General features: G+C 47.5%; 1 protein-coding gene across 1 annotated transcript in view; it reads right to left on the reverse strand.

Annotated features, from left to right (window-relative positions):
* LOC147740871 (NACHT, LRR and PYD domains-containing protein 3-like) overlaps positions 1–25,906 on the reverse strand; it is a 237,581-nt gene that overhangs the window by 205,647 nt on the left and 6,028 nt on the right. Inside the window, exon 3 of the mRNA XM_086952174.1 lies at positions 16,145–16,186. Within this exon, the coding sequence (XP_086808300.1) occupies positions 16,145–16,186 (42 nt within the window). The remainder of the gene's footprint in view (positions 1–16,144; positions 16,187–25,906) is intronic.

Here is a 25,906-nt window from a genome sequence, read left to right on the forward strand (position 1 = left end):
GCTAAGAAAAGGCACTGGCCCCCTCTTTCTTCCACTCGCGGCCAATCCCCTGCTTTACCTGTGGAGCCCTCACCCCTTGTATCTAGTCATAGTTGCATCTAGGTAAATCACATTTGTGGCTTTGACAGTGCTCTAGAAAACAACTTCCTCATAAGGGGAGTCTGAGTACGGTGCCTCCCTGCTGGAAAGTCCAGTTCTTCCCGACATTCTAGTAGACAAGTGCTGTCGCAAGACGGTATAGAGGCTCGAACCAGGGTTAAATCTCGACATGGGGTCGGATGAAAGCATTTCCAATTATGGCTGTGAAACATTCTAGGGATCATCCTGCCTGGCTGCCTTATTCTGTTCCTGTCGGATCCGGAGGCCAGAGAGCAGGAGCTGAGAAGACATGGGAGCAGAGAAGATGCGAAACCCTGCATCAAGGTACTTTTTTTTTTTTTTATTCTGAACATGTGCGACCCTCCCCCCGTGTGACGCCCCACCCCACGCCTACCTTGCCACCCGCGAGTTATGCCGGTGGCCACTGATCTCTGCTGCCTGGAATTTGTTGTATTGTACTGGAGAGGATGGCGTTATGTCTGATCATATAGATTCATTGGTTAGTCACAGTACACATGACTGCTGCTGCTGACATTGTGAACCTAGGGTGGCATTGAAGCTTCTGTGGCTACTGGAACCATACAGTAAACCAGGACCCTTTATTGAAAAACAACAAAGAAAAACAAACAAAAAAAGTAATTGATTGCAGGGCGCCAATAGCCTAGGACTTTTGTCTCTAACTTGTTTGTGGATTTTACAGCCTTATTGTGCTACTATAGACTCATCATTTCATATTTTATCATCACTGCAGTTCTTATTAAACCATATTGCTGAACAGTCCCACACAGGGAAAATAGGAGAAACACTTAGACAAAAAAAATATTAGTATTTTACGGACAGCTAAAGCCTTTAAGATTCTCACCCGCTTGTTTTCATTTTGCTGGAGTTGTGGTGATAATTGTAGTTGTTTTGAGGGAGGTTGATTTTGTCAAATTATTCGGGTCTTTTGCTGAAAATAAAGAAGGCATTCAGAGGCCTCCAGTAGAGCAGACATATATCACCATGGGAAGGTTTCTGTGCAGGAATATCTTGCATGTTCGCCCGAAGGGTGGGCGCCTGGAATGGCAGGGCAGGGCTTAAGACAGCAGCTGCACTTCCCACACAGGAATTCCACCCTTCGTTTGGTGGCTTGGGCCTCTTTACACCTGCTCCGCGGCAGTGTCGACAACTTCTTTTAATAAGTGAGGAGGGATTTACATAATCAATCCTGCTCTTATTTTTCTACCAACAAGATTTCTGAACCAGAAACAATTATAGGTGGACCATTATTAGAAAAGAGTGTAAATATTGTCCCCAAAGAATGAAAAAACAGGGAATGTAGTGAATCACAGGATACAATCTATCAAAAGGAATGAAAAACTTGCAAGATAAGGTTATGAGAAAGACTAACAAACCATAATATTATATGTAAGTTTAAAGCCACATTTTATATCAATCAGACAGGAATTAGTGAATGAGGAAAACATTTTCAATATTCCAGAAAGACAATAATGTGGTGAGGCGGTTTAACCTAGTTTTGTATAGTGTTAAAGAGAGAGAACATTGATTAATATCAAACTTGGGCCTTCATTGCAAGGGAGTTGAACTCATTGCATCAGAATATATACACCTTGAATTACTGACACCGTGGGTATTTGACATTCCCAGATGCAGAAATGTGGCAGTAATCAGAGTCAGACACTTTGGGTGCCCTTAAAATGGGGAATTGTTAGGTGAATCACAATGACTACACCATATTCTCATTTATAAAATGTTTGGGTAGGAAACACCAGGGGAGCAGTATTCCTGTGTCTCATGTAATCCCAATATGGCCCGTAACACCCCATCACTATCTACTCAGCCTCTTAGAGGCCTATGGTCACCAGTATGTTTGTTGCCAGTTTCTAGGCTGTCATGGCTCAACTTAACTTAGCTGTTTTCATCTGCTTGCCTTGCCGTGCACCCAGTGGTGATTTCTTTGTTGGAGCGTGGGGGCATCACCCCCAGTTTCTATTAGTGCCCGTGCCACCAGTTTACTTTAATAAGTTCATTTGCTTTAATTCTTTTTTTTTTTTTTAACTGCGTGTGCACGGAATGGCTCTGGCAACGATTCCCTGCTTTATTGCAGCCTGCTGCAGTGGGCAAACATGAGGGGGGTCATGAATGGAAGCTTGATGATTGACCAGCTCCTTGAGGTGAATTGTGCTTGTCAGGTTAGACTGGTGCATTGCTCTATCCAGCATGACATGCACACTTAAACCCTCGCAGCCTGCCCACTCCCAGCCTGCCCTCTCCCAGCCTGTCCTCTCGCAGCCTGTCCTCTCGCAGCCTGCCCTCTCGCAGCCTGCCCTCTCGCAGTCTGCCCTCTCTCAGCCTGCCCTCTCTCAGCCTGCCCTCTCTCAGCCTGCCCTCTCTCAGCCTGCCCTCTCCTAGACTGTCCTCTCCTAGCCTGTCCTCTCCCAGCCTGCCCTCTCGCAGCCTGTCCTCTCGCAGCCTGTCCTCTCCCGGCCTGCCCACTCCCAGCCTGCCCTCTCCCAGCCTGTCCCCTCCCTGCCCTTTCCCAGCCTGTCCTCTTCCAGCCTGTCCACTTCCAGCCTGCCCTCTCCCAGCCTGTCCCCTCCATGACCTTTACCAGCCTGTCCTCTCCCAGCTTGTCCACTTCCAGCCTGCCCTCTCCCAACCTGCCCTCTCCCAGCCTGTCCCCTCCCTGCCCTCTCCCAGCCTGTCCCCTCCCTGCCCTCTCCCAGCCTGTCCTCTCCCTGCCTGTTGTCGTGTCCTGGTGGCAGCAGGCAGCAGGCAAGAGCGTGCACTGCGTCCTCGAAGTAACAGCCCTAAAGCAAGCAAGAAGTACGCCCCCCTCCCCCCAATCCCTGTTAGGTAGTGAAAACTGTCCAAACTGGGGTGCAGACTGCCCCTCTCACCTTTCGGCCTGGTACCACTGCACCAGCCGCACTACTTCCCTACTGACCGTTCTCCACTTCAGCCCCGTCTAAATTACAATTCCTGCTTGTGACCCTTTTGCCTGCTTGTGTCTGTTTTCGTGACCCTGTTGCCTGCTTGTGCCTCCGTGTGCCCCTGTTGCCTGCTTGTGCCTCTACAGACCACCAGGACCCCGCACAAAATTCAGTGAAGACATCACGGACTTCATCACCCCACACGCGCTCCCCTCCAAAGACTACATCCTTCTGGGAGACCTCAAGTTCCACCTTGAAAAGATCAACGACCGCAACACCGCCACCCTCTTAGACAACCTCGCCAACCTCGGACTTAAACAACTGGTCACTTCCCCCACACACATCGCAGGTCACACACTCGACCCCATCTTCACCTCCAGCAACCATGTCTCCTTCAGCCACACCACGGATCTCCTCTGGACTGACCACAGCTGCGTTCACTTCACCTACAACAAGCCGAAACCCATCATCCACCTCCAACCAACTCTACAAAGAAACTGGAACAAAATCACCACGGATCAGATCTCCGCATCGCTCCTTCGAACCTCCCCAGCCCTCTCTTCTAACGCCAACGAAGCCGCCTCCAACCTCACCCTTTGGTTATCCAACACCGCCGACACCTTAGCACCACTGAAAAAACGTCAACACAAACTTGGCAACAAGAAGGCCTCATGGTTCAACGATGATCTCAAGAAGTCCAAGAAACTGTGCCGCTCCCTTGAAAAGGCCTGGAAAAAAGACCCATTCACCAGCAACAAGGACGCCTTCAAAAGCGCCACCCGTACCCACCACCAACTGATCCGAAAAGCCAAGAAAACAGCATTCAAGGATCGACTTGATCACAACGCCCACAACAGCAAGGAACTTTTCAACATCGTCAAGGAATTTTCCAACCCCTCGGCCAACTCCAACGACATCACTCCCTCTCAAACCCTCTGCGACTCCCTAGCCTCTTTTTTCCACAACAAGATTGCTGACATCCACAACAGCTTTGACAACCAACCCGGAAGCCAACCCACCCTACCATCTGCTGACCATCTTCCCCCCATAAACACCCTTAACGCCTGGAACCCAATCTCCACTGAGGACACCATCCGCCTGATGAATTCCATCCACTCTGGATCCCCCACAGACCCATGCCCTCACCACATCTTCAACAAAGCAGACTCCGTCATTGCTCCGCACCTCCGAGACGTCATCAACTGCTCCTTCAACTCCGCTACCTTCCCAGAAGACTGGAAACACGCTGAACTCACCGCCCTTCTGAAAAAACCAACAGCAGACCCCACCGAACTCAAAAACTACCACCCCATCTCGCTTCTTCCATTACCGGCCAAAGTCATCGAGAAAGCCGTCAACAACCAGCTCGCCGCCTTCCTCGAAGCCAACAAATCACTCGACCCCTCACAATCTGGCTTCCGAGCCAAACACAGCACTGAGACCGCCCTCATCGCAGCAACAGACGACATTCGAACTCTACTGGACAATGGAGACACAGTCGCCCTCATCCTCCTCGACCTCTCTGCAGCCTTCGACACAGTCTACCACAGCACCCTTTTACAACGCCTCAGAAACATCGGAATCCAAGGAAAAGCACTGGAATGGATCACCTCGTTCCTCACCGGAAGAACCCAGAGAGTCCGCCTCCCACCATTCAAGTCCGAGGCCTCTGAAATCATCTGCGGCGTACCTCAAGGATCCTCACTCAGTCCCACCCTCTTCAACGTATACATGAGCCCCCTCGCGGCCATCGCCCGCCAACACAACCTCAACATCATCTCTTACGCGGATGACACTCAACTGATCCTTTCTCTCACCAAGGACCCCAGCACCGCCAAAACTAACTTACACGAAGGAATGAAAGAAGTCGCCGAATGGATGAAACAAAGCTGTCTGAAACTGAACTCAGACAAAACAGAAGTGCTCATCTTAGGTACATCCCCCTCTGCATGGGACGACTCCTGGTGGCCGGAAGCCCTCGGAAAAGCACCCATCCCGACAGACCACGCACGGAACCTTGGCGTCATCCTGGATTCTTCACTCTCAATGAACAGACAAGTCAGCGCCGTATCCTCTTCCTGCTTTAACATTCTTCGCATGCTCAGAAAAACATTTCGCTGGATCCCCTCCGAAACAAGGAAAACAGTCACCCACGCTCTAGTCACGAGCCGACTGGACTACGGAAACACCCTCTACGCAGGTACCACCGCTAAACTCCAGAAGAAACTACAACGAATCCAAAACGCCTCAGCCAGGCTCATATTAGACATCCCACGCAACGAACACATCTCTGGTCACCTTAAAGACCTCCACTGGCTACCCGTCAATAAGAGGATCACTTTCCGACTGCTTACCCACGCACACAAATCACTCTACGACATCGGACCAGATTGCCTCAACTCTCGACTGTCCTTCTACACCCCCTCCCGCCAACTTCGCTCTTCCAGCCAAGCCTTCGCCACTGTTCCTCGCATCAACAAGACCACCATGGGAGGCAGATCCTTTTCATACCTGGCTGCCAAAACATGGAACTCACTCCCCGCTTACCTTCGCCTCACCCAGAATCACCTAGCGTTCAGAAAGCAGCTTAAACCGTGGATATTTGACAAATAATCCTCCTCCCCTTCCTAAGCGCCTTGAAACCCTCTGGGTATGTAGTGCGCTATACAAATTTTATGACTTGACTTGACTTGACTTGTGTGCCCCTGTTGCCTGCTTGTGCCTCTGTGTGCCCCTGTTGCCTGCTTGTGCCTCCGTTTTCGTGCCCCTGTTGCCTGCTTGTGCCTCAGTTTTCGTGCCCCTGTCGCCTGCTTGTGCCTCAGTTTTCGTGCCCCTGTCACCTGCTTGTGCCTCAGTTTTCGTGCCCCTGTTGCCTGCTTGTGCCTCCGTGTGCCCCTGTTGCCTGCTTGTGCCTCTGTGTGCCCCTGTTGCCTGCTTGTGCCTCCGTGTGCCCCTGTAGCCTGTTTGTGCCTCCGTGTGCCCCTGTTGCCTGCTTGTGCCTCCGTGTGCCCCTGTTGCCTGCTTGTGCTGTGTGGGTGTCTGTGGAAGGCTCTGTGTGGGTGTGTGTAGGAAGCTTTGTGTGGCTGTGTGTGTAGGAAGCTTTGTGTGGCAGTGTGTGTGGGGGGCTTTGTGTGGCTGTGTGTGTGGGGGGCTCTGTGTGGCTGTGTGTGTGGGGGGCTCTGTGTGGGTGTGTGTGTGGGGGGGCTCTGTGTGTGTTTGTGTGTGTCATTTGCGAGAGATAAAGCTAGTGGCATTGTAAATGACAATGCCATTTATTTATGTTAAAAAAACATAAATAAAAATAATGTCAAGAGCAATGCCAATAGCTCTAACTTTAACAAAGGCAAAACCATTGCATTGTAAATGCTTGTTTAAAAGAGGCCTCGAAACGGGTCTCTATCGGGCTCTGTTTTGTGCGCTGGCACAGACGGTCCGTTTTTTTCCGGACTTCAGTGACAGCAGTTTGCTGTCCCTCTAGTCCGGAAAAAAGAGCAAAGGCGCAAAACAGCCCCATAGAGACCCGTTATGAGCGAGCAGGCACATGGATGTGCGCTGCCCACACTGCTCACTTTTCACTAGCAGAGAAGTTACGGCATGACGTCATGCCAGGTGAGCGTTGTGGGGGAAGGAAAATCCTTTAAGAGTAATTTTCTTTCTGGATTTCCCTTCTCTTTCTGAAACGCAAGAGCAGCAACATTGTGGTAGGTTCACCATGGCTAAAATTGGAAGCGTTTTCAATATTATATGTAACAAGCCATAGTTGCAGCTTATTTATCTTATGCAACTAATAACAATTGACAAAGCCAATAGCCCTTACTTGTTGTAGGTACGATGTTAATTGTTGTATCACATACCTGGATGCAATGGCAGAAACAGCAAAATACAAGTCGGGCGGCAAACTATGCTAAACACAGATTTTAGCATAAGTGTTTTAAAGCCACGCCCCTAATTACACTGCCACGCCCCTTTGAGAACCCCCCGTTTTTTTATCCCACTTAAAGCCCTGATAAGGCCGATTGAGCCGTAAGGGAGCAGTGGGCCCCTCTGCCCAGAATGTGTCCTGCGGCCCTCATACTACACACTGTGTTAGTTGATGGAAAAGTCTGCAGCTTTTACACACTCCTTTTTTAGCAGCAAAATAAGGTTGCACAGAGCTCTTTCCTTCGGTGGGTAAGGGGCACGAACATGAGATGCCTTCAATATAATGTATTGCATATCCCACATTTTTATGTTTACGTTGTCCTCCAACACAACCTGAACCTTATCTTGACACAAATTATGGATGCTGCCAAAACTCATGTTAACAACCTCAGAAATATAAAGGTCTGTGTTAACTCTGCTGGAAATCGAATCAGTGACTGTCAATTACATCTATGTATCCATTTTCACACCATACGAAGAGTAAAGTCCATGATTCCGACAATATTACTGCAAGGATGAACAAGGTGAGAAAATTCATGGTGCCTACAGACGCCTTCGGGTAAACTTAATTAGCGATCAGCTGTGATAACAAACCGCCCGCAGCCGCGAGTGTTTCCCGCCCTGCTGGTGCGATGTTCGCAGGGACGTGGTAAGGAGTGTGGCACGCTGCGAGGAGAACAAAAGGGGCTAGACTTTAGTGCGTCTCTGAAACTCCTCTCCGTGCCTCCTCAAACAATGTAGACAGAGAGCTGACAACCGCTCAGTACCCTAGGGTTTGCAAAACTTGCCACACTGTCGCAGAAAATAAACGCTTCTTTCAGGAGTATATGACGGCACACAAAAGAAGTGGGAGAGAAGGAGAAGTGCTGGGAACAGGTGTCCTCGGAATGCCTGTCCGCCGCAAGACTGCGGAGGAAGAGGCTGAAGGTGGGAGGGCGGGGGAGACACAGAAAGGATGAGAGAAGAGGCAGAATGCGGCATGAAGGCAGCGTGATCAGAAATACATAGCCAATAAGAGAGTCGGACTGGCTCATGATGGCCTTGAAAGCAGATGCCCTGCTAAACTCTCCCTGAACCTTGCCTTGACACACTCCATTAGATAGGGAAAGAACCATAAAACTGAGAGATGCAGTAAACTCCATGTCTCAAGGCACTGGCGTAAAGAAAAGTGAGGGGGCCTCCTTGCACGGTACTTAGAGGAGCCCCCTCCGGGCTCAATCAGGAGCTCTCTGGTCAGAGTGCAGTGCCGAGGGGGCCCCTTAGAGGTATGGCCCCCCCCGCACCGCATGGGCTTCGGAGGCCTGTGTTACGCCCCTGTCTCAGGGGTGTGCACAAAAAAGCCACAGGGCGGTAACCAAAAACCCTGCAGAGCAATAAGTAGCCAGGCTTTAACATATATATCGACATTGCCCAATAGAAAGCATGGGCGGGAGCAAATGTCCTTCTCCAAAAAGGACGTTTGCCCCAATAAATCTCTCGCTGCCCGAGCAGTGCTGTGCACAGCAACGCTAGGCGCGAGACGTAACAAGGGGTGATACAGAAACCAAAAAAGGCCAATAGAGTCAAAAGGTACACTTTAACTGCGCCCAAAGCAAAGCTCTGGGCAAGAGACAAAACAAAAAACACAAAGTCTCATAACTTGGCATGGAAGGGTCAATCTGGTGTGTGCTGCAGCAAACTACAAATCTGTTGCAACAAAAGGAGTATATAGTTTTTGTCGAGGACGCCTGGCTGCCAAGATGACATCGACCACCAACCTCAGCGAAGTGGATCAGCAACTGCACAGACGACCTCGCCCCTCTGAAGAACCCGCCTAGCAGACCCGGCAGCAAGAAAGCCCCATGGTTCACCGATGAACTCAAGAGCTCCAAGAAGAACTGCCGAGCCCTCGAGAAAGCCTGGCGCAGAGACCCAACACCGAACAACATGACTGCCCTCAAGCTCGCCACCTGAAAACACCACCAACTGATCCACGCCACCAAGAAAACTGCATTCAAGGAACGACTGGACAACAACGCCCACAACAGCAAGGAACTCTTCAACATCGTTAAAGAGCTCTCCAAACCCAACGCCGGAAACAACGACATCACCCCTTCACAAGACCTCTGCAACTCCCTCGCCTCCTACTTCCACAACAAGATCGTGGACATACACAACAGCTTCAGCACTCCACCGACGCACGCCACGACTGAACCACCGCCCCCCACCACCACCCTCCGCGCCTGGACCCCGATCAGCACCGAAGACACCATCCGCACGATGAACTCCATCCACTCCGGATCTCCGACCAACCCCTGCCCTGACCACGTCTTCAACAAGGCCGACGCTGTCATCGCACCCCACCTGCGGGACATCATCAACACCTCCTTCGACACCGCTACCTTCCCGGAGAGCTGGAAGCACGCGGAACTCAGCGCTCTACTAAAGAAGCCATCAGCCGACCCCACCGACCTCAAGAACTACCGCCCCATCTCGCTGCTCCCGTTTCCTGCAAAAGTCATCGAGAAGACCGTCAACAAGCAGCTGCCCGCCTTCCTCGAGACGAACGGATCCCTCGACCTCTCGCAGTCTGTCTTCCGGACCAAACACAGCACCGAGACCACCCTGATCGCAGCCACCGATGGCATCCGAGCCCTGCTCGACAACGGAGAAACAGCGGCCCTCATCCTCCTAGACCTCTCCGCGGCCTTCGACACTGTCTGCCACCCTAGTGCAGCGCCTCAGCAACGTCGGAATCCAGGAGAAGGCCCTGGAATGGATCATCTCATTCCACGCCGAAGGACACAGAGAGTCGGCCCCCCCCCGTTCAGATCAGAAGCCACCGAAGTCATCTGCGGCGTACCTCAAGGCTCCTCGCTCAGCCCAACCCTCTTCAACGTCTACATGAGCCCCCTCGCAGCCATCGCACGCCAACACAACCTCAACATCATCTCCTACACCGACGACACCAAGCTGATCCTCTCCCTCACCAACGACCCCGCCACCGCCAGAGCCAACCTACACGAAGGGATGACAGACGGAGCCAAGTGGATGATGAACAGCCGCCTGAAACTGAACTCGGACAAGACGGAAGTCCTCATCCTGGGATCTTCACCCTCCGCCTGGGACGACTGCTGGTGGCCCCCCGCCCTGGGCAGCGCACCCAAACCAACAGACCACGCACGCAACTAGGGCTTCATCCTGGACTCCTTCCTCTCCATGACCAGACAAGTCAACGCCGTCTCCTCGTCGTGCTTCAACATCCTGCGCATGCTACGTAAGATCTTCCGGTGGATCCCCACCGAGACCAGGAAGACGGTCACCCAGGCCCTCGTCACCAGCCGTCTGGACTACGATAACTCCCTCTACGCCGGAACCACTGCCAAACTCCAGAAGAGACTCCAGCGGATTCAGAACGCCTCAGCACGACTCATCCTGTTCATCCCCCGTCGCAGCCACATCTCCGGACACCTAAGAGATCTGCACTGGCACCCGGTCAACAAGAGAATCACCTTCTGTCTCCTCACCCACGCACACAAAGCCCTACACAACCAAGGCCCAGGATACCTCAACAGCCGCCTCAACTTCTACGCTCCCACACGCCAGCTTCGATCAACCGGCCACGCCCTCGCCGCCGTCCCCCGCATCCGAAGAGCCACCACAGGAAGAAGGTCCTTCTCCTACCTGGCCGCCAAGACTTGGAACTCCCTCACGACCCACCTCCGCCTGACCCAGGACCACCTTGCCTTCAGGAAGCAGCTCAAGACCTGGCTGTTCGAGCAGTAGCGGACCCCCCCTCCCCTAGCGCCTTGAGACCCTCCGGGTGAGTAGTGCGCTATATAAATGCTTTGATTGATTGATTGATTGATTGATTGATTGATTGACCTCTGGAGGAAGGTCAAAGGTGTTCAGCTGTCACCACTGAATCTCTATGCATGAAGGTGGAGATTGTGAAGGCCCAGGGACAGAACCCCATCCTGTTGCTGCAACAGCAGATCTTCGTGAATGGACAGCCTGATCGGATGCTGAAGCCTAGGAGCTATGGATATCATACTCTCCACGCCTAATCAGGTGCCAATAAGATGACTTGGGCCCAGTTCACACTGATCTTCTTCAGAACGAGGGGCAGAAGAAGTATTGGCAGTAGTTCCACTCTGGGCAGAACGGGTTTCCTAGTGAGATACACCTTGAAAACTCTAGTGCGCAGAACTTCTGACATTGCACGTTCTCGGCGGTGGGGAATAGATTGAGCTAAGGTCCCCATTCACAGATGAGACGTTGCACCACCTCCAGGTGTAACAACCACTCGTGATGTGCTAAACATTGACAAATAAGATTGTCTGCCCTGGAATGCAAATATTCTGCCAGGTGGTTCACCACCAGTAAGATTCTTGGTGGTTCAGCCATCTTCAGAGGTATAGTGGCTCCTAGCACAGGGCCCAGGACCCTACTCCACACTGCTTGTTGCAATACTGAATGATGGTCTTGTTGTCCACAAGCACCTTCACCAGCCTTCCCATGATGGATAGAAGGAAGGCATTCAATACCAAGTGGGTGGCCCTGTGCTCCAGGAGGTCAATATGGACCATGGACTCTGCAGGAGACCAGAGACTTGTGATCTCAACCTCTCCTAGGTGTTTGCCCAAGCCCGGAAATAAATCAACAGGTCACCACCGTCAGCTTTGGATCGGGAGAGGGGGCTGCCACTGATTCAATCGAAGTCCAGCAACCACCACTGCAGAACTCTTGCAGTCCCCTCTGAGATCTGGATGAAGTTATAGAGGTCCCTTTGATGTTGGGCTCACTAAGACTTCAGATCCCATGGCAAAGTCATCAGATGCCACCTGGCATGCTTGACCAACAGAATGCAGTAGACCTTCAGACCCACCAAGCTCAAAATCAACCTCACTGAAATCAGTGACAAAGGACGAAAAATTTGATTCATAGCTTGAATGCCCTGAACTCTCTTTTCGGGGAGAAAGGAATGAAAACAAACGGTGTCCAGAATAGCTCATATGAAGGGGAGAGTCTGAGAAGGACTCAGGTATGACTTTGGCACATTGATAGTGATACCCAAACATGAAAGAAGGTTTGTAACAGTCTAGAAGTGGTAGACAATTGCCTGGGGTGAGCATACCTTCAATACCGTGCGTTGAGGTAGGGGGAGACTAGGACCCCAAAATTCTGAAGGTGTGCTGCTACCAAATCATCACTTTTGTAAACACCGGAGTAGGGCTTTTAAGACCAGAGGGGGGCACAGCAAATTGAAAATGGTCCTGTCTCACCATGAGCCACAGGTAATGTAGATGGACTTGTATGACGGGTATATGGAAACGAGAATCATGCAGAGCCAAGACCACCAACTAATCTCTAGGGCTGAGGGCAGACAATACTTGGGACAGGGTGAGCATTTTGAATGTTTTCCTTCTGGAGAAAAGAATTGAGAGTTCACAGTCTAAAATTGGACAAAGGCCTCCATCCTTCTTTAGCAGTAGAAAGTAACCACCATGACACACTTCTGGCACAGGCACCTTCTTGATAGTCCCTTTTGCCAAAAGGGCTTGCACTTTCTGCTGAAAGACAGACAGATGGGCATCGGTCAGCCGTCTGAGGACGGTGGACGGTGCAGCAAAGTAGCAACAAATGGCAAGGTATATGCCTTCTGGACTATTGCAGGACCCACCTGTCGGATGTTATGGTCTGCCAAACCAGCAAGAATACTTGGATCTTACTTCCAAACAGGTGGCTATGCTCTACTAAGTGAAAGCTAAAGACTCTTGGTAGGTGAGGCTGTGGGGAGGAGGGTGGGGCAATGGGCTGGGTGTCTTGCTGACCTTGACCATGGGGTAAGTGAGCACCACAGCGTCGAAACTGCCAGGCAACTTGCTGAGGTTGATTTGGCTCCCGGTATGGGGTACCTCTGCCAAAATCATGAAAGGAACACTAGGGTGATGAAGCAGGCAAAGGAGGACGATAAGCCCAGGGAGCGTGCAGTGGCCTTGCTCTCTCTGAACTCCTCCATAGAGGAATCTGCCATATCCTCGAAAAGGCAAGTCACATCAATGGGCATGTCCATGAAAGTATTAGACATCCCATTAAAAACCTGTTAACTGCAGCCGGGTGTGGCCGCAAATGGAGATGTTGGTGTCAATGACCACGTAAAGGATTCACTAGCGTCCAAGCCACAATGAATGTTTAACACAACTGTCCTGTATAGCTTGGATTAGGACAGTAAGGAGCACTTCCAAAGAGTGCGAGTATAGCAGCCTAGCAATCCACTGGCATTAACCGGCCTGAGGGCCAAACTGGTAGAAGAAAATTCTCTCTTCCTAAAAGTCTCCACTCTTTTGGACTTCTAGAGGAGTGGCTGGAAAAAGTGTTCAGGTTTGTCCAACTAGTAGATGCTTGTACTACTAAGCTCTTGGGCGAAGTGTACTGGACAAAAGTGCAGGGTCTTTACTTTACTTTATTATTATACAGTTAATAAAAACCGTAATGTACAAACATAGCAATGCATATTAAAATGAAATTTTTAAAATGTATAAAATCATGATCAAATTCTTAATGCAAAGTGTTTATGCAGTGTAGTTAAAATAATATTGACGAACTTCCCAGCTCTTGCTAGGGCCTGAGCTGAATTGTTGCTAAAACACAAAGTCGATGCTTCCCTACAGTGTCTCAGTGATTGTTCCCGAAAAACAGGAATCAGTGGTCACCTGGTGTAGGACGGTGATGTCACACAATTTGGCGATTTATTGGGGATGCCAGAACAAGGTTTCGTACTGGTTCCTAAGAGTGTATCCCAAAGTGCGTCATTAAAACGGGAGAAGGTGCTCAGTGATGGTTTGCCCCTCCAGAAGAACATTGATCAGGACATTGGTTTTGAACTCTTAGATGGGAACCTGGATATCGAGAACTTTGGTCGCAATCTGCATGATCGCTGTGAAGGAAGCACTTTCTTCAGCCGCAGGATCTAGGGTGGTAGTAGACTAGAATCAGGGGAGGTGTTGACGCCCTTGGATGTCATCATACAAATTCTCTTTGTGTAAGGTGTGGCCGATTTCATAATCTGCATCATAATGTTTTTCAGAATCAGTACAAAACAAGGAATGCAGTGTATGGGATCTTACTTGTGGTGGCAGGAAGTCAAGCAGTTCAAGTTGCGGTTTGATCAAAACAGATCCCAGCTATCATAACCGCAGTGACCCTGAGTCAGAAAGCTCAATGGACATCTCATCCTATGGTGCAGATGGAGTCCACGTCTGTGTCAATGTTGCGGGTACTGGCGTGGATCATTTACCAACGGATAGAATTAAAACAGGAGCAAGGGGAGACCCAGATGTGTTTTTCGAAGGTGCCACTGGGGCCGAGGGCAAACCCGCCAGTGGTATTCCAGATGGGGAGCATCTTGGCTCCTTGGAGTCTATGGGCGTGCCAGAGGGAGTTAAAAGGGATTCAAAGAGCATGACACCTACAGAACATTTGGATCTAACTCGGTGTCGCAGGCAGTCCCGGAAACTCAGATTATCCCAGGACAAGTTGCAAGATTAGCCCCAAAGTCGACTTACTGTGGGAGCAAGATCAAGAGGAATAACACTACCATCACGCCTACTCAGGATTTCAAGAGTGGCGAGAAGGGGCCTGAGTACCCTTTGGATTTTTTGCTTTTTTCTTCGACTTACCCAAAGATTTACAGTACAACGATGGTCTTACCACGTCCTCTCTCTTTAGTGCAGAAATGAGAGAGGGCGTGGGATGAGCTACCACATACCACTGTAAAATATCAACATCTACGGAAATGTTGCAAGTGTGGTTGGCGGCATCTTGAGGGATTTGGAGGGCTGTTAATCCCTATTACCATGTCCTGGAACCTGGACTTTGAATCAAAGACATAGGAGTTCAGTGAATGGCAGTGTGCTCACAGAATAACTACGTGAGATCTAGTAGTATTCGTACACACAACTACATATTCCTAATACATATGGGAGCAACAGATGATAAAGTCTTACATAAGGACTTAAGGATTGATCTGCAATGACCAGCATTATTGGTCTTCAGTGCGTCTCATCTTAATGAATAGTAGGAGAACACTGCATATTCGCTTAGAGGAATATAATATTTGTCCTGAAGAAGGTGGTCCTACTTTGTCAATCCACCGAAACATGTCAACGCCTCTCCTTTTTTTGTTTAGTTTGATGAACGATGAGTTACATGTTGAAAAATGCTTAGACATTATAAATTGTCTTATTGATGCCTTCAAATTAACATATATTTAATGACAAATGTGTGCGTCTTATTTTGTTGTCTCTTGATATAGCGCACATGTGATATTTGTGCAATACTTCTCAATATTGGATTTTTAAGATTGTTTTTAAACATATGAATTTAATAAAAGTGTACAATTGTTTTCTTATTGAATGTTATATTAAACTGATTTCCAAGAATTGCCTTTTGGTTTCCTTTAAAGACTGGTGTTGAGGAGTGTTTGATTTTGAACGAGGTGGAGTGCGGTAGACTTGAATGTATTGATTTCTCCAAGAGATTATTATTGTTGACATACTTAGTTGTACATTGAACCCTGTCTCTAGGAGTAGTGTGGACTCTCTCTTTTCATTGAGATTAATTAATAATCTCCCGTTCTAGACACAGATCACCTCAATATTTCTCTGACCCGTTCTCAATTTTCTTAACAGGACTGATTGACCCCTACTGAGTAACCTACTGACTTACTAATTGCCTAAATTTGGCTTCTCACCCAAATTGGATTTTATGTGAAGATGAACTCTGTAAACATAAGGAAGATGTTGGTTCTCTTGAGAAAAAGAAATGTACTAATGAAGGAGGCATCAGATGGCCATCCCTCCATGTCTGAGTGTTGGGAGTGTGTCCAAGCTTCGCTCAGGGACAGCGGACAAATGAATGCTCAAAAATCCCTTGCAGTGTGCAAATGGCACAAGAATAGTCCCCCTCCCTGCAGGACGTGGGCATGGTCACTCAGGCGCTTGCCCATTGTCCCTTAAGAAAAGGTTGCTGTAATCTCCCTGCCAGTGCCACAATAACCTTCAAGATGCCAGAACACATCAGTCAAAAGTTCTTACCGGCGTGATCTGACGTAATTTCCTTTTGGCAACCTAGTTTAGAAGTCAGAATCAGCCAAAGGTAATGTAACAATTGAGATGATTTCCTTAAAGTATTACAAGAAAATACCATACCTTTGATGGAGGCTTCGGAACATTTTCTCTTCCTTTTTAAATCTGAAGAAGAACAATATGTAAAAATCAGTGGTACAAAAGTGCCACAGAGTAACACACAACAGATATCAAATGCAAACAAGTGTAATTTAGTACCATGCTATCAACACTTGTCAAGTGTTTCCTAAAATATGTTTATGTTATTACAAAAATCCCTAGATGAACGCTTGCTGGAAGAGATGTGATCGATGGGAAGGCTGTTGTGTCAAGTAAGAAGTGAACCACAAGGAATAAATATATAAAAACAGAACAAATGTGAATATATACATATGCGTATAGGAGCAGGGAACCCAGGGTAGTTTCCAAGTGGAAAGCAGCTCCTTTCTATGGAACACTCTACAACATCGGACACTCTGAATCTGCTCACCTCAAATGTCTGTTTTCTAGCAAGGGTTTTAAGCATAGGATTAGTGCAGTGCCATCCTCGCTGAGCTAGAAAGTGACACAATATTTTGCTAATTGATACAGCATAGTCTTTAAGCATGTGCCTATACTCTTCATGTGGGTAGCAGCAACACTGGCTGAATAGCTCTGCAAAGGTTGCCATTCTTTCCATCCCCAGAGACATGCTAACTTTCTTTTCATGAGAAGCAAAGTGAATGATGTCTGATGAAGGGGTGTAGGAAGAAGCAATAATTGGGACTTTTTAGGTAGGGAAAGGAGTCCATTCCACAGAACAGGAAGGTGATTGGGTCGGTGAGGAATCGTTGATTAGAGTAATGCCACAAAGAGCACTATGGGGGGGAGTAACTTGTTCTCCTAACACCAGATATCTTAACCCTGTAAAGAGATACCAAAGTAGTACTATCCAAGGTGGTGGGTCTGTGGAATGGCTCAGACCTAAAATTCAAGTAAAATGGGCAAAGTGCTCCAAGGCTCCTCTCGTAGCGCTTTGTAAATGTGTGACCTGATGCCCATGTTGCAGCCTGACAAATGTCCAAGACAGGCACTCCATGTGCCAACAAAGTGGTAACAACCTTGGCCCTGGGGGAATGAGTACTCAAGTCCTCTTCTTAGCCAATGTAGATGGCTATCCACATTAAAACTTTACTTTTCGGCACTGCCTTGCCCTTCTTAACCCCTGTGTACCCCACAAAGAACAGGCTGACCTCCAATGGTCCTTGGTTTGATTGATACAAAACCTCAAGGCTCTTTTGGGATCTTCCGCTTTTGAGGGATGAGAAGGAGCAAGACAGATTGTCCATTCAAGGAAAGGGGTCATAGCTTTGAGCATAAATGTAGCTCTGGTCCAAAGCACCAGCTTGTCTGAAAAAAAGGTGGTGTTTACTTGCTGCAGATTTAATGCTGCAACTGAATCACATGATGAGCTAATGTTATCGCTATAAGTAAAACTGTTTTCAGACTCAAAATATGCAGAGGAGGACAGCTATGCACTGGCTTGAAACAGGGAACACGTCAACTATATGAGAACCAAGTTGGCATCCCTTTGAGGCATCACAAATGCCTTGGGTGAAAACATGCGAGTCAACCCATTAAAAAAAAGAGAATACATAAGGTGATTTAAACAACAATGCTTGATCAGGGGGGAGGAGCCAAGCTCGACAACGAGATGGCCCCATGTTAGCTCGGCTCCGCCGTCCTACCTGTCTAAATTCTAATATCCTGTCGCTCATCCTGCCCAAAACGGACAACAACTTATAAGCAGAGCTTTGCAGTAACTTACCATCCATCCTGGTGGGTCCGGTGCTCGGTGGATCCGCAGCGGCGTCCTCCCGGAAAGTGCGGCCTCCCCGGGGTTGAGACCGGGGCCTCGCCCTTAGCGAGTTGCCGGCGAGACGGTGTCGGCGGCGGCCTCGGGTGGAGGTTTGGGGCCGGCCGAAAGATGCCGATGTGCGAAGAGCCCGGAGGCAAATGAACGAGCCTGGGACAACCGTCCGGTGCTCCAGAGGTGGTGTGCGGCAAGTTGTGGGTTGGGGACGCCGAGTTTGGTGGCTCCCCCCTTTGGTGCCGTCCGGCTGTACCGGGCTCCTTTGCTCGGTGGCGAAGAGGGATTTTGGCGGAGTGGTGTCGCTGGCGGGTCCCCCTCTTTTGTGGTCACCATTTTAGTGCTGTGGATGCTGCTTGTGCGCTTGAGGGGGGTCCCGCCGGGGTTCTGCTGTTGAGCTCGACCCTGGAGATGAGTCCGGAGAGACGGCGCAATTGTCGCAAAATGGCGGCTGTTGCCATGTCCTGTGCGGGATCCCGGGATGCCGATTTCTTACCCTTGTGCTCCGCTTGGGCCTATACTGGTGAGCTCGAACCCACGATTGGCGACGTCCTGCAAGCTTTGAAGACCTGGAGGTCGACCATGGTCCGGGACTCCTGTGCGCAGGGGGATGTGATGGCCGCCATTGCTCCCGGGTCCGCTCTTGAGGACGCGGATGGGCCCGATGAGGTCGTTGATTGTTCCCCGCTTTCTGGTTGGGGTATCGATGATCCGATACAAGAATGGGTGGAACCGCTGGTGTTCATTGACACTGGTATACATGGATGCTGTGAACAGTTTCTGCATTGCCCTCGGGAGAGGGGGTTCTATTGGCTGCTTTCGTTGAAAGTCCAGCAACTTTTCCACGGCCTTTCATCATCACCGTGTCCTATGCCCACTGGATCTATGCACATTGCGACGTTGGCTAAGAAAGGACTAGGATGAACCCGTTTCTTACTTCGGAGGACTACTAATCGGTGAATGGAGTTGTGGACTGCCCTACATTGTGATACTTTGTTGATTCCTTCGTATTCACGTGTGACTGAACACTTGCCAGTTTCGTTTTGGGCCACGCTCATTTGCTAAATGGTTCCTCTCCCCAGGCTTTTCCTTTTTCTCTCTTCTTTTTCCGTTTCTCTATATTATCTTTCCTATATTTCAGGTTCATAATTAGGGCGACAGGCACGCTGCTGGGGGGGGTAGGCCGTAGCCTTCTGCAGGGGTGCAGGGTGGGATGGGTGGTTTAGGGACTATTAGGTAGTTCTTTGTTTCTATGGCTCTTTTGTGTCCTTTTCTTGGATCTCCACGACTGTGCGTAACCCCGAGGGGTGAGTTACTGTGAGGGGAGGGATAGCTATTACCACTGGGGGGCGGGTACAGTAACGTGGAGTCCCCCTACTTCCTTTTCTCTTTAGTATTCTTGTTTTCTTATTTCTTGGGTTGGGATGTACAATGATAGCAACTTATCTGTTTCCCTGATGGTTTTTATTACTGCGGAATCGCTGTTCAGTTTGTCTCTGGGTACATGTGGTCGGGCGTGGATACTACCACTGAGGAACTATAAGCGAACTTATGTTTTGCATGCTATGGACCTTTCTGATTATTGCTTTTTGGCTGTACTGCAATGAAACAGTTGGATTATTCCCCGCCACGTACACCATGTTGCTACCTATACAACCGATCCTTTATTCTTTAATATATAAAATTAACCTCCTTTGATCCTATGTCGAGTGGTTCCAGTTAGTTAATAACATTGACTTACAGCGATAGGTAATATCATCTAACCACTCCGTGCCTTTAATTGATGATGGTGCTTTCCAGTTTCGTTCTGTGGCCGGCCCCCGGGTTGTAGGCCCGTATTTGTATGCATCCATTTCCTCAAATAAAGGTTTTCAAATTTTTTTTAAAAAAAAACAATGCTTGATCAGGTAAATATAGAAAGCTTGAGAAGGACGACACATTCTTGCTGGACTAGAGAGAGCACAAACAGCAACACATCTAATAATTTAGTTTGCATGGGTTGCATTTGCAGAGAGACACACCAAGCGACAAACTTCTCCCAGGTCCAGCTTAGAAAGGTTTTGGTGGATAGATGCCAAATGCAACAGTGAGAAAGGTGATCAGTCAACCTTTGCAATAAGCCATCCACTCCACAGCAAAACAAGTCAAATTTTTTATTAACTTTTGATACGTTTGAGCTATAAACAATTTATTAGTTTAAATGGTCAGATCATGCAGCAGATCTTGCATTATGAGGCAAATGTGGCAGAGCCAACTAGGCAAACTAGGATATTTTACCATTCTTGTTTGAACTGCTGTTGTGGAAAAAGGGAGAAGTGCTGATGACAAACTCCATGGCTCGGCGACAAATTAGTTGTGCTTCCACATTTTATCGTATTTGGGAGATTCTGTGATTAGAAGCATATCCCACTTTGTGAATGTGTTTTAAAGTCAATCACTCATTATAACCTTAAATAATCATGTGTATCCATTGGTTGATTTAACTGGGCAGTGAAATGCCAAACAAATACTAAAAATTGGGATGTTTGCGCATTCTGGCCACACCTCTGGCTCCGCCCACTGATCCAATCCTTGGGTTATTCCCACCCTCTGATTCTCCGGCCAGAGTTCCTCTACTTTTTTCCCCCCACTTCGACCACTGCCTGCAGCTATGACCAAAGACCCTCCCGAAGCGGCACCCTTATAGAAGGACAGATGTTCATGAACTAAAGTTCCAGTAGCACACATTCCTGGCCTAATCTGGTGCCACTAAAAAGACTTTAAAACAAGCATTAAAAATGCAATAGGTCTCGACTTTAATTTAAGTTAAAGCCATTTGCTTTGCTATAGAATACCTTTAGCAAAGCAAATGGCTTTAACTTAACTCAACATCAACAAGACTGAGCACAAGCAGTGTTTTTCCACAATCATTCTAGTCTAAAACACAAGAGATGCTAAATGACCATTTGTTCACTTCTTCTTAGGTAATCTGTACACTTTTGAGACACAAGACCATATTGTCATGGTCCACCCCATGACGTGGCATTTTGGAGTCAACCCATAGGATTTTTTTTAGTGTGGTACTCTAAGAACACATTTGGGGGTGCGGGGTGGACATAGAGTTTTATATAGCAAGAAGTAGACCTGAAGGTATCAGAGCACTTTAGATGAACACTTGTTTAGTTACAGATCTACACTTTCATTTTGTTAGGCACAGGGAGATCTAGTGATATCCCAGAATTACAGGATGTTGAGAGTCCCTGTCGAGACTCAAACCCGTTTCCCAAGCTTCGAGGTCGACCGGTCTGGCCGTTAGGTGACATCCTCTTCCCAAATCTTTTCGAATGACTACCACATGCCTGCAACGGCTTGTAAAATCACAACTAGCCTTGTTAAATTTCATGACAGCCAAACCTGCTTATCCAAGACAACAATTCTACAATTAAAGCTTCCACTTTTAATACACCAATCTTATAACCTTTCCAAAGATTAAGAAAAGGGGGAAAAGAATAGGGGGGGCATCCAAGTAATTGACAATTGATCGGACCATGCGATTTACTCAATCAGTTAGCGAGCATCCTTAGTCTCAATAAGAAATAACGGATTTTTTTGTTATTTATTTTTAAAAATCGAGACCTTTCCCACGTCGGGTTTCACGACAAGTTCACTGACTGCAAATGAACAAAGTATATATTATTAATCGGTGCTTCATTTCCTTCGGCAAATACAGACTCCGTTGCTTCGAAAATTAATCAGTATAGTTGTTAAATACTAATGAGAATACTTTCTGTTTATGAGGTAAAAGTTAAACTTTTTGCACTTTTTTTGAAGCAATGGAGTCTGCATTTATCAGTATACTTAAGAGCTGTTCCGCAGGTTACCAATCAGTATGCCGTTTTCTTTTATATCAGGTAATTGGCTGACAGATTCAGAGCTTGCGATGTTCAGTTACCGGTTTGTGCTAAAGCAATCAGGGCTAACATAAAAAGATGTACATACTTATTGCAGATTTACACAAAAGTCCAGAAGGCATTTGTAGACGGCCCAGTGTGCACATGAATAGGAGAAAGGTGGTTAAGTGTGTTAGTAGTGATTTCAGTAGGAAATGTATGTCAGTATAGAACTGAAATTTAACATTTATTGTGCAACTACGTTTCTCGCAAATTTGAAAAGGAGAAAGTGTGCTCAAGCTGGCGTTTGAATCCCAACTATTGACAATGTAAAACAAGCGCGTGCCTCGCGCTGAAAGTTTTAAAAAATAAAGGCGTGCAGGCTGCAGCAGTTGGGACATCAGAGAGGGAGAGAGAGGTGTAGGAGTGCATCTGCCAGTGGAGCGCGCGCGCGCGCGCTGGCAGTCTGCTGAAGTTTTTCAAGCACTGCACTCGTGCTCGTGGCGCGCCCCTGCTTGCTCCCACAAGGTGGATGCCGCCACAAGCACGATTGTGCACTTGAAAATGCCCAGAGCAACGGTTACAGGTCCTCTTATTCAGCACAAACAAGCTGCGAAGGCAAGACCTAAAAAAAACAAGCATTGGCATAGCCAATTCCTCTAGCCTTTGTGACCTTATAACTGTTTAGCCATGCAACACTTGATGTTGTTGCACTAAGGATATTGTGCTGGATAACTAAACACTTATAAGGTCCCAAAGGCGAGACCTATTGCCTATGCCAATGCTTGTTGGGATCTAGTCCCTAAGAGCTGGGAACCTGGGCGCATGAACCTTCCCTGCGTGGAACATTGTGTGTGAAGTGTTCCTACTCCGGCAGTTGCTGCCGGGGAGTCCCTGTAACTGGTTTGATTAAAGTATCCTCCTACTCAGCCTTGCGTGGAGCTCTACTTCTTTTCATTGGCGACGATTGATGCCAGTTTCAGCCTCCCCACCATCGGACCGAAGTGCTGCGACCAGCTAGTTCGTTCGATCGACTTCTTATGCAGACTTCCTATGACCACCGTTTCGCCTACCACCTTTCAGTGATTCCATTCAGTCTCATGAAGTGGTAGTGGCCTCTATTGTTTCCTTCTAAATTGGGAGTCTGCGTGGTCAATATTTTCAGGTACTTTCTATCCATTTGCCCTTTGCATGCGATAGAGCCGTTCCTGCTCTCGTGTCACCACGTTTGCCTGACCTTGTCCTGCACGTCCTGCCGGACGCTGTGTGCGGCCATTTTAGGTTGCCATTTCCATAGCAACCTCGCTGATGCGCACAGCTTCAAATTCAGCGCGTTCAGCCGGTTAACTAGCGACATTAGCATTGGCATTGCGCTTGATTCTCACTGATGCGCACAGTTTTACTTGCTACATGTACTGTGGGTCCATACCAACCTCGCTGATGCGCACAGTTTTATATTCAGTGCATTCAGCCGATGAAGCAGCGACAGTAGCACTAGCATTGCGCTCCATTTTCACTGATGCGCACAGTTTTACTTGCTACAAGTATAGTTGGGTTGTTCTTCACATCTGCGTTTCACCCAACCTTTGTGCTTCTTCCACTGATGCGCACAGTTCCTTTTTCATGTGCTTAACAGCGTTTGCACAGTTTCATTGATAACATCTGTTCACACTATTCTTCATTTCTGTTGTGTGTTTTTATGATGCATATCACTATGTGTTTCTTTATGTAATTTGATTACTTTCTTTCTTATAAGATTTGTTTTTCGTTGTTAGTGTGGGGCAGCAACTCACCCACGTGCCGCTATGGATCACGTTATAGCACCTCCACCCTTTTTACAGTCCGCTGGTACGCCTCCTGTAAAGTGGGATGATCAGAAAGACACGTCTGAGGCTTATTTGGAGACAATTGATGGAGAGACTTACTTCTAAATAAAAGAAAGCCTTATTGATTTATAACCATGGGGCTGAAGGTAGAAGTGTTTTAAAAACGTTACCCATGGAAACTGTGAGCACTTTAGTGACTGGAGGAGATAGTGGTGATTCCTTGTTGATGGATGATTATGCAACAGTCATCAAAACCACGGACAAGCGGTTTTAGTCCTAAAAGGAATGTTGTTCTTGAACGTCACAAATTTCTCCAGCGTGCTCAAATTCCTGGTGAATCAATTGATGACTTTGTGGCTGCGCTCAGAATTCTTGCAGTTAATTGCAATTATAAGGAATTTAGGGATGAAATCATTCGTGATCAGTTGATTGAGAAGACCTCCAACAAGAAAATTCAAGAGAAATTACTATCGTCTGATGATCCTGATCTAGAAACTGCTCTTACTCTTGCTAGTTCTATTGAACATTCGCAGTTTTGTGTGAAAGAGATGAGCAATCCTACTTCTTCTACCGAGGTTAAACTTTTGAAATCCACTTTCAAATCCTCCAAATCGCCATCTGTTATTAAACCTTCTCCTTCTGGGGTTCCGCGTTCTTCCGTTGTGTCTTCTAGCCAAACCCAGACTGTACCAAAGGATGTAATATGTTTCTGTTGTGGTAGTACTACTCATCTTGGCAATGCTAAGTTTTGTTTTGCATTAAATCAGACTTGCTACAATTGCGGAAAGAAAGGCCACTATTCAAGGATGTGCAAAGTCGCTTCCACCAAGAGAAATCAAGATCAAACTGTAAAAACCATTACTGATGACTCTGATGAAGAGAACTATGAATTACGTATGCTGTCCTCCTCTGCATTTCTAGGGGATGGTGTGGTAGAGTTAGCTATCTTAGGGGGTGTTCACAAAAGAAAATCACCTTTCTGCCATATTTCTGTAAATAATACCTGTCTGACCCTTTTAGCTGATTCTGGTTCTCTTTTTACCTTAGTTAATGCTGCGGATTGTGACAGAATAGGAAATGTGCAACTGGGGGAATCCTGTATAAAAATCTTTGCCTATGGTAGGAAACGGGTTGAAGTTTTAGAGAAATTTGTTGCCAATCTCAAATTTCATTCGGATCTTGCTTCTGGCACTGTATTCGTGGTCAAGGATGGAGCCAATCTTTTAGATTGGGACGAGCAGGGAAATTTGAACATTGTGCTGGATCTCAATCATCCTCATATGGTAATTTCCCGTAGCGAGTTTTATAAATCTTTTCCTCCTTCATCTCCTCATATTGTGACCCAATTGTCTGGTGTCAAGTGGGAGCATATGTTTCCTGAAGTTTTCGATGGGAAGCTTTGGAGAGTGGATGTCTAGGAGAATGGTCGATTCCAGTAAATTGTCTGGGGTGACTGATGTCAGAGCAGCTGTACAGTTGAAGTATGATTCTAGGCCTGGTGTGCATCATTCCCTGGATGTTATGGTGGGTGATTGGGTGAGATTCAAGAAACTCGGTTTTCTCCGCAAAGGCGAGTCTCGTTTTTCGTCTCCGAAAAGGGTGTCTGCTGTGAAAGAACGAGTGGTGGTGTTGATGGATGGTAGGGTGTGGAATAAATCTTGCATTTCCATTGTTCCTAAACCTATGATTGATGAGGTCAACAGAAGGATGGGCACTTATTTCCCTTCCGTGTCCTCTGATGTTTTTGGTAGGGATGATATTGTTCTTCCTAGTTGTACCCCTCCCAAGAGAGTGTCATTCAGGACAAAACGTTTACCTGTCAAGTTTCATGATTATAATATGCAGTAATTGGGAGAATGTAATTCTGGATTAAACAATTCTTGTTTAGTTCATGTTTATAATATGCTGAAGTCTGTGGTCATTATATTTCTGTCTTTGCTTCTTGCTTTATGAATCTTTGTTTTCTTCATCTTCCTATCTTATCTCTGCTGTTTCTTTTATCTTCTTTTCCGTTTTCTGTCTTTGTTTATTTATTGAAGGAGGGAAGTTGTGTTGGGCTCTAGTCCCTAAGAGCTGGGAACCTGGGCGCATGAACGTTCCCTGCGTGGAACATTGTGTGTGAAGTGTTCCTACTTCGGCAGTTGCTGCCGGGGAGTCCCTGTAACTGGTTTGATTAAAGTATCCTCCTACCTACCCTTGTGTGGAGCTCTACTTCTTTTCACAATTCCTCTAGCCTTTGTGACCTCATAAGTGTTTAGCCATACAAGACTTGATGTTGTTGCACTAAGGATATTGTTCTGGA

This window comes from Lissotriton vulgaris, chromosome 1_1 (genome assembly GCF_964263255.1).
Source record: "Lissotriton vulgaris chromosome 1_1, aLisVul1.2, whole genome shotgun sequence".
Lineage (NCBI taxonomy): Eukaryota > Metazoa > Chordata > Amphibia > Caudata > Salamandridae > Lissotriton > Lissotriton vulgaris.